The following is a 9,702-nucleotide window of genomic DNA, read 5'->3' on the forward strand; positions in this document are numbered from 1 at the left end:
TGAAAAGCTTGTGTGTACATTGGCTGATATATTCCTGATGAATTTATAGTCTTCAAACATTCTTTTTCTGACTTTATCATTCTAGACTAAGAAGTCATATATTTAGTTTGTCTTCATTATTGTACCTCCAGTCTCCCCAAGTTCTTTCAATTATTTAAGTTGCTCTTCTCTGGATATTTTTAAGTGCTTTTAAATTGTTTCGTTGGTGGAAATGCAAGCTGGTGCAGCCATTCTGGAAAACAGTATGGAGGTTCCTCAAAAAACTAAAAATAGAACTACCCTATGACCCAGCAATTGCACTACTAGGCATTTATCCAAGGGATACAGGTGTGCTGTTTCGAAGGGACACATGCACCCCCATGTTTATAGCAGCACTATCAACAATAGCCAAAGTATGGAAAGAGCCCAAATGTCCATATATATGTATGTATACACACACACATACATACATACATACATACATACACACACACACACACACACACACACACACACACACACAGTGGAGTATTACCCGGCAATCAAAAGGAATGAAATTTTGCTGTTTGCAACTACGTGGATGGAACTGGAGGTTATTATGCTAAGTGAAATTAGTCAGAGAAAGACAAAAATCTTATGACTTCACTCATATGAGGACTTTAAGAGACAAAACAAATGAAGATAAGGTAAGGGAAACAAAAGTAATATAAAAACAGGAAGGGGAACAAAACGTAAAAGGCTCTTAAATATGGAGAACAAACAGAGGGTTACTGGGGGGGTTGTGGGAGGAGGGATGGGCTAAATAGGTAAGGGGCACTAAGGAATCTACTACTGAAATCATTGTTGCACTATATGCTAACTAATTTGGATGTAAATTTAAAAAAATAAAACAAAAAAACATTGTCTTGTTGGGAGGACCCACATGACTCCTAATTCTACACTCCAGATGGTTTGTATACAATAGTATCTTTTCTTTATTTTAGATACACTCTTTTAAGTACCCAGAAGCTGTCTTGAGCAAAGTTGAGAATTCAGTTCTACTGTTTGTTGTTGTTGCTGTTGTTGTATTGTTGTTTCTGCATATGATGCAACATTTTTACTTAGAATACATTCTGATTCAAATAGTTGTTTTTACTAACAAGAAAACATCAAATTGTCATTCCTTATAATTTCATGTGATAGCCACAAGTTTTAACCATACTTGCTATACACCCTTATACTCAAATCTTAAAACCAGTACATTGTATGACTACTTGTGATGTGATCAAAAGCATATCATTACAGGTAGTCAAGTATATTATCTTTTTTCATTTATATTTTTACTTACTTTGGAACTACATTAATTCAAACATGTTTAGCTTCGAGACTGTCCTTCCTATTATCCCATCATCCTCAATTTTATCTTTTTTGAAACGAGGATAGATTTTTTTTTATTTTTGTTTATAGTTAACTCTCAAGAGTCTGAATTACAGGAGTTCTGTAAGTTTCCCAAGAAATAATGTATAGCACAGCTCAGCTCTTATTTTTACAGGGTTGCTGCATAAATGACATGCTGATAAGAATCTAGAGTGAAAAGCTAAAATATTTCATGTGTTGTCTAATCACTTCTGTATATTTGATCACTTTAAAGGATTATTCCCAAAACTGCCTTTATAACTGACAAATAAGTTGGCATAGGAACACTTTCTGGGGGTGCCTGAGTGGCTCAGTAGGTAGAGCATCCAACTCTGGATTTTTGGCTCAGGTCCTGGTCCCAGGACTGTAGGATTGAGCACCCTGTGGGGCTCTACTCAGAGCATGGAGCCTGCTTATACTGTCATATAGCCCATCCTAGTGCCATATGTACAGAAAAGTAGTCAAGTTTATCTGTTAAAAGATTACTTCACAGCTTGTAAAATGTGAGTTGCTACTACCGAGTATTTAACAGATATTCCCCTCATTGAAAATTAGGAGGCTTTATAGATCTGTGCTTAGCAAAGAGCAAAGAACTAGTGAAAATAGTCATTAGTGACATTAAATTTAAATTTGTTCATTTCAGCCTATTAAAAATCTATTGAATAAATGAATGAACATTATTAAATGCACTAGGCTCTATTAAATGGATACAAAAAATATATATAAGAATAGTCCTTTTCCCTAGGCACCTTGATTTCGTGTCCAGCTTGATTTCAGGTCAGGTCGTGATCTCATGGTTTGTGAGATCGAGCCCCATGCAGACTGCAGGGACTCTGCTTGGGATTCTCTCTCTCTGCCCCTCCCCTGCTCACACTCTGTCTCAAAATGAATAAATGAACTTTAAAAAAAACAACAACTTTAGAACAAAGAGTAGTCTTTTTCCCCAGAGAGATTTCTTAGGCAGTAGAGAACACACTTCAAGTTAAGCAGTGTTTTGCACAGGTGTGCATATAGCCTTTGCCAAAGGGATGGTATAAAATGCAACAGGATATCATGAGACCATTTTTGTTTGGGGATTCAGGAATCTGCAGAGTATTTGGACAAGGATGAAGTTGATAGAGAAGAAATCCTAATAAGCAGACTAATGACCAATTTTATTTTGAACTAAATTTTGTAGGGAAAATACAGATAAGGGTCTTTTCCGACAAGTTCTTAACCTTAAAAAGAAAAACTATTTACCGCTCTTCGTTTTATATACTTGCATTTAGGACAATAAAAGACCTTCGTAATGAAATGTGTATAGTGCTTGTTATTGCTAATTAATTGTAAGTTTAAAAAGTAAGTTCTCAAAAGCATGTATATCACCATAAAATCTAAGAACTCTCAAGTATCTAAGTGAAACATCTCACTTGAACAATTGAACGTGATCATTACTAAAAAATTGATAAAATATAGACCCAAAAAAGGAAAAGCATTCATTTGAAACTTCCCCAAACCCTGTACTCCAGATATAACCCCCTATTAAAATAATAGTTAACATTTTTTTTAAATGGTTCTGTGTATTATACCAGGTATTTTATATATGCTGGGTTAATTTAAGATTTTGTATAGTGCTTCTGGCCTTTATTTACAAATATGAGTTTGCTTCTATGTCACTAAACAGATTAATTTTTAATGATTGGATGCATTCTATAATGTAGTCCATGTTATTAACATACTTATTAACCTGTAGTTTTTGTTACAAGTTTATAGTTTTTTCCCCCAAGTTTCTAGATTTGGTTAGCAGGACCTTATATATTATAGATCTTTGCATTACTGTACAATTATTTCCTCAGAATCAATACCTAGAAGGGGACTTTCAGATTTAAAGAATATGTACATTTTAGGACTTCAGGTTCATTTTGTTAAATACCTGTCTGGAAATATGTGTCCTCTTATATTTCTCCACAACTAACCCCCAGAAAAATCCTTCTCTCCACCCCCTCTCTAACCCTAAATGTGTTTAACTTTTGTCACTCTGAATGAGGCACTTCATTGTTTTGACATTTGATTTTTAGTGAGGTTGAACATTTATTTCAAATGTTTATGACCATCTGTATATTTGTACATTACATGCTCCTGTCCCTAGCCCTTTTCTCCATCTAGTATGCATTTCTTAACTTAATAAGAACTCTTCCCTACATTACATGGTGGGCATTATTTTCCTAGGTATATTAGTGTTTTAATTTTGTTTCTAGTGGTGTCAGCTATCCTGAAGTTTTCATTTTTATAGAGGCATATCAATAAAGTATTTCCTTTATGGTCATGATTAGGAAAGGAATTTTATATTCCACATTCAAGTCATCTATTTTAAATACTATGGCAGTATTCTAAACTTGTAATGCTTCTCACAGTTGAAATTATTAGTGTGATTACTTATTTAGCGTCTTTCTTCCTCACCAGACTGTAAACTCCATAAGAGCAGGAATCATGTTTTGTATAGCTTTATCTCTGTTGTCTGGCATACAGTTAGATATGCAATAAATATTTGTTGAATGAACTGACAGTGTTAATCCATGTGGATTGAGATATATATGATAATAGAATAATACATAATAGATTATATAATAGATTATATTATATATCTTACATTAGATATAAGATCGAAAAACAGGTGCCTGTATCCATTTTTTTTCCCCCAAATAGTTTGACAGTTTTCTCCAGTGTTTCGTTTTTGTTTGTTTGTTTCCCAGAGAGAGATCACAGGCACACGAGCAGGGGAGGGGCAGAGAGAGAATCCCAAGCAGGCTCTGTGCTGACAGCACAAGACAGGGCTCAATCTCATGAACCATGAGATTATGACCTGAGCCAAAATCAAGGGTGGGAGCCACCCCCCGAGTTTTTAGAATAATTCTCTCACACACACACACACACACACACACACACACACACACACACACACAATCTTTCTCTCCTTCCCGCTCTGATTTGATAGTTTTACCATATTAAACAACTTATGCAGATATTTGAATTTCTCCAGATTTCATAATCTGTTTTACTATTCTAGTATTGGTATCACATAGTATGTTAACAATAGAACAAATTCTCCTCCCATATTTCACTTTTTCTAAACTACCCTGACTTCTTACACATTTACTCTTCTCACAGAACTTTACTGCCATTTTGTCAAGCCCTTAGAATCCCATTGGAATTTGGGATTTTGATTAGTTTGAAACAACACCTTAAAATATTTATTCTTCCCATTGAATAATATGCCTTTCCACTTATTTATGTATTTTAATTTCCTTAGTTTTTTTTTTGTAGAAGATCTAATGTTTTATTGAGCTTATTTATACTTTTCGTATTAATCTTTGTCGCTAGCTTGAGTTTAGAAGTGAACAATTTGAATCTTTTTCTTTTTTCTTAAGCTTTCGTCAGGAGTGATAAACCCAAACTATTCAGAGGACTACAAATCAAGGTAAGAGGATTTTAATGGAATCCTTTTTTTTTTTCCTTCAGTATTGTTTTCTGAATTAAAATATTTGAATAGTTTTAATACCTTAGAGCAATTTTAGGTTTGCAGAAAAACTGATCCAAAAGTACACTGCTCCTATATATACTCCCTCCCTACTCTCACCTTACTTCATCCCCACTTCCCTTATTAACATCTTACATTGATGTGGTATAATTGATGAACCAATATTGATACAGTATTCATAAATTCTGTAGTTTGTATTAGGGTTTATTTTTTATATTGTGTAGTTCTAGGAGTTTTGCCAAATATATATAATATCATGTATGTACCATTACAGTTTCCTACAGAATAGTTTCATTGCCCTAAAAATCTCCTATGCTGTAACCTATTCATACCTCCTCCCTGCCCCACCCCAAACCCTTGGTCACCCTTGGTGACCACTGATCTTACCACCTCTGTAGTTTTTTCATTTTCCAGAATGTCATATGGTTGGAATCATACAGTATGTAGCCTTTTCAGATTGGATCCCATATCTTCTTGTAGCTGGATAGCTCATTTCTTTTTGACAATAAATATTATTAATATTCTGTTGTACCATCATTTGTTTTTATATTTACCAATGGAAGAACATTTGGGTCACGTCCAATTTTTGGCAATTACAAATAAATTTTCAACTTGTTTAATTACCTAGAAGCACAGTTCCTGGGTCACATAGTAAGCCTGTTTAGCTTTATAAGAAATCCCCAAACTGTCTTCTAAATTGGGTGTATCATGTTGCATTCCCACTAGTTAGGATGAGAGTTTCTGTGACTCCACATCCTCACCAGCATCAAGTATAGTCAGTGCCTTGCATTTTAGCCATTCTAATAAGTACATAGTATTATCTCATAGCTTTAATTTGCAGTTCCCTAATTGAGCATCTTTTCATAAGCTTATTTGCCATCTATTTATCTTCTTTGGTATATCTGTTGATCTTTAGCATACTTTTTAAAATTTTGTGATACATTAAGTTTATCATCTTAACTATAAAAATACAGTTCAGTAGTATTAAGTATATTCACCTTGTGCAACAAATCTGTAGAATTTTTTCATCTGGCAAAACAAACTCTATACCCATAAAACACTAATTCCCCCTCTCCTCCTCCCAGCCCTTGGCCAACCACCCTTCTACTTTGTTTATGTGATTTTCACTACTTTAGATACCTTATAGGAGTTGAATCATGCAGTATTTGTCCTTTCATGGCTGACTTAATTCACTTAGCATCCAGGTTGAAGCATGCAACTGGATGTCTTTTTCTGCATCTACTGATGTATTTTTCCTCTTTAGCCTATTGGGGACGATATATTATATCCATTGATTCTCAAATGTTGTGCCAGGCTTGTATACCTGGAATAAATCTAAATTGACCATGGCATGTAATTCCTTTATACATTGTTAGATTTGACAATACTTGGTTGAGGATTTTTACAACTACATTCTACATGTTTATATCTTGTAGACTAAAATGAGGTTTTGAATACTCAAATCTTTTACTTTGTAGATAATTAACCAAAAATGATTACATAGTATTGTTATTGATTCATTAACCTAGAGGGCCTATATTTCTGAACTCCACAAATGGGTTGAGAATATACCAAATGCTGGTAATCACATCAGAGCTTGTCTCCAGCTCTAGAGTTCACAATCTAGAAAAACTAAAGCATAAATTGCTGAAAGGTCTAAGAGCTGCTTTCATCATCACTGCTACATCTTTAGTTATGTAGTTCTACTTAATTTAGCAATGAAGATTGATTTTGAAATGAATTGGGATATGTTTGTTGATGGTGTTGATCACATTTAGCCAGAGTTAGAATTTCTCCATTCTGTCAAAATATTAGTCAACTAATTATAACAACAACAAAATCATTGGATTTCTTAAAGAAAATTTAAAATCCAATACAGAATTCTGATAATTTGTGTGCACAGCCTACTTCCAGCCATTCTCATTTGGAACTTGTCTGCCTCCTCTAAGTTTTAAGCTCATCTATAGTTTAAGTGTATGCAATAAATATGTTACATTTAATCTTAAATCTCAAATGATCTTGATACCGACAGGTGTTTTTCTTTTTAGAGGTAAATGTGATTTTCTTTTTTTTTTTTTTTTTTTTTTTTTTTGAAATCCCGGAAGACCTATTGTGATGTCCTGTAAGCCTTATTTTTATTGGGTTAACCTGATTGAATTGGTTTGGGTTTGGGTTGAGGCTGAGAAGCCTCTTCCAAGCAGATAATAATGATTCATTATTGTCCTTCTTTTTTTGTAGTATGTTCGTGGTTCAGACCCTGTATTAAAGCTTTTGGACGACAATGGGAACATTGCTGAAGAACTAAGCATCCTCAAGTGGAACACAGACAGTGTAGAGGAATTCCTGAGTGAAAAGTTGGAACGCATATAAATCTTGCTTCAATTTTGTCCTATCCTTTTGTGACTTTATCAAATGAAATATTACAGTACCTAGAGAATATTGTAGTTTTGCTTCCTTCTCTTTCTTTTTCCGTGAGGCATTAAACATCTAATTAACAGTTGAAGTGGCAGCACAGCTCACGTTACCCAGGGATTTGGCACGCTTAACAAAACTCGTTTTTAATAAAGTTCCATCCTCCTATAGTTGTTGGGACCACTAACAAAATGCTTTGTAATAGACCTGTGGTTAATTAGGCAAATGATGGTTTGTAATAATTGGTCCAGTTTTACAAAGGACAGATTTTTAAATCCGGGAGGTTAATAAGGGAGAGGATTGCTGTGCCTCATCCATGCACTGTGTGCTCTTTGAAAGTCATAACAAAAAACTACAAAGCAAATAAGATAGACTGAGCCTCAACAGATGCCTGATTCTCAGATTCTCTCATATTTTTGTAATACCCAGCTTTCCTTTGAATAGAAATGTTATAGTTTATAATGAATGTGTTGCGTTAAAACTTTATGGCTTCATTATTGTAAAACAGATTCAAGATCTACAGTAAGAGGGAAACATTCACAACGATTTGCATTAATGAAGACTACACAGAAAACCTTCATGAGGATTTGTGTGGATCTGATGATATTTAGCAAATTTTTGTGCTTTACCTTCTTACAGAAAAGCCAATTTAGAAATGATCGTTTTTAAGACCAAAATATAAATAAAGTTTCAAAAATCAATGAGAATTTGAAATTCTGATTTGTTCTTTCATGTCTAAAAAAATGATACATTTCTCAGTGTATTTTTTATGTTCTTTTCGTAGAAGCCCTCCCTTTTTTATCCAAATTATTAAAATGGCTACACTGCTTGAAACTTATAACTTATTGTGGGTAATGTTGCTTTATTTTTGCAATTTTTTTATTTCTCTAAATTGCTTTCATCCGTGAACACATTTTTATTGATACCTTCTATAAGGAATATTTCAAGACAGAATTTTTATGCACTATTAAAAATGATTTTTCTTGGGGCACCTGAGTGGCTCAATTGGTTAAGCTTTGACTCAGGTCCTCATCTCACAGTTTGTGAATTCAAACTCCACATCAGGCTCTGGGCTGAGCATGGAGCCTGCTTGGGATTCTCTCTCCCCCTTTCGCTCCCCCATATCCACATGTGTGTGCACGCTCTCACAGAAATAAACATTCATTTTTAAAAGATGATTTTTGTTGCTTGACCCTCTGTTTGATGGTTCACTCAGAACAACATTCATCCAAATGAATTTAGGTCATTTAAACCTCTTACTAACTTATCAAATCGGTCTAATCTTATTATGTCAGCTTAAGCTTAGGATAAATTAATTTTTTTTTCAACATTTTTTATTTATTTTTGGGACAGAGAGAGACAGAGCATGAACGGGGGAGGGGCAGAGAGAGAGGGAGACACAGAATCGGAAACAGGCTCCAGGCTCCGAGCCATCAGCCCAGATCCTGACGCGGGGCTCTAACTCACGGACCACCAGATCGTGACCTGGCTGAAGTCTGAGGCTTAACTGACTGCGCCACCCAGGCGCCCCAGGATAAATTATTTTAATCTGGAAACTTTAAAAATAAATTGAGAATTAAACCATCTAAATGAAGGATATTTGGAAGTCTTTAAAGACAACTCTACCAGAAAACTATATATAGAATATTTTAATAGAGATTGGTTAATTTTTACTAGCATTTTGTATCCTGTCCTATTTTAAGTATGTTTATTAAAGCCGTGAAGAGAATAAACCAATATGAGAAGTCTTGACAAACAGACTGTGATGTACCTTTGATCATTTAGAGTAATGGGAAGAACCGTCATCGTGATAGTACAAGACCCTGGATAGTGTGGCACTAATTCCCAGTGGCTGTTGTTACTTCAGAACAAGAGGCAGGGGAAGCAGTCATGGACAGTGGAAAAAGCAGCACAAGGAGGTGCTACCACATACAGATGAACAGTAGAAGGGGTGACATTTCAAAACTTCTGGATTGGCACAGGACACTAATTGGACTGCTGTCTGGGCAGGGAGAGCCAATTAAATGAGTATCTGGCATTGGTTTAAAAAAAAACAGTGAGAAGTTTAAAAAGTCCTTTAAAGTTATTATATTCAAGTTATTATGAGAGATCAAAAGAGGCTAAAGAACCCCACAGGATCTTAGAACTTGAAGTTCTTGAGTTGATGAATAACCGTGTTTCTACCAAGCTCCACTATTTTAACTGTGAGGTTCACTGAATCAGCCAATTCTGACTTTTTCACCAGTTCCAACCAAAGGACACCTGAAAGCCCTTTTTAAAAAAAATGATTACCAGGAAAGAGAAAAATACTGATCCAAAAGTGTCATTTTGTAGCCCAGTTCTGACATTTGATTAAGCTTATTTATGTTCACAAATATGAATATGTAATACTTGATACT

At 34.7% G+C, this 9,702-nt stretch overlaps 1 protein-coding gene across 2 annotated transcripts in view; it reads left to right on the forward strand.

The window, feature by feature from the left end:
* Positions 1–8,004, forward strand: part of SELENOF (selenoprotein F) — a 58,594-nt gene extending 50,590 nt beyond the window's left edge. The window contains exons 4-5 of one of the 2 annotated variants that reach the window (XM_047870820.1): positions 4,782–4,831; positions 7,130–8,004. In XM_047870820.1, coding sequence (XP_047726776.1) covers positions 4,782–4,831; positions 7,130–7,261 — 182 coding nt within the window. In that variant the 3' untranslated portion in view covers positions 7,262–8,004. The remainder of the gene's footprint in view (positions 1–4,781; positions 4,832–7,129) is intronic. The other variant, XM_047870821.1, reaches the window with a different exon arrangement.
* The last annotated feature ends 1,698 nt before the right edge of the window (positions 8,005–9,702 follow it).

The sequence above is a fragment of the Prionailurus viverrinus genome, chromosome C1 (assembly GCF_022837055.1).
Source record: "Prionailurus viverrinus isolate Anna chromosome C1, UM_Priviv_1.0, whole genome shotgun sequence".
NCBI classification, from domain to species: domain Eukaryota; kingdom Metazoa; phylum Chordata; class Mammalia; order Carnivora; family Felidae; genus Prionailurus; species Prionailurus viverrinus.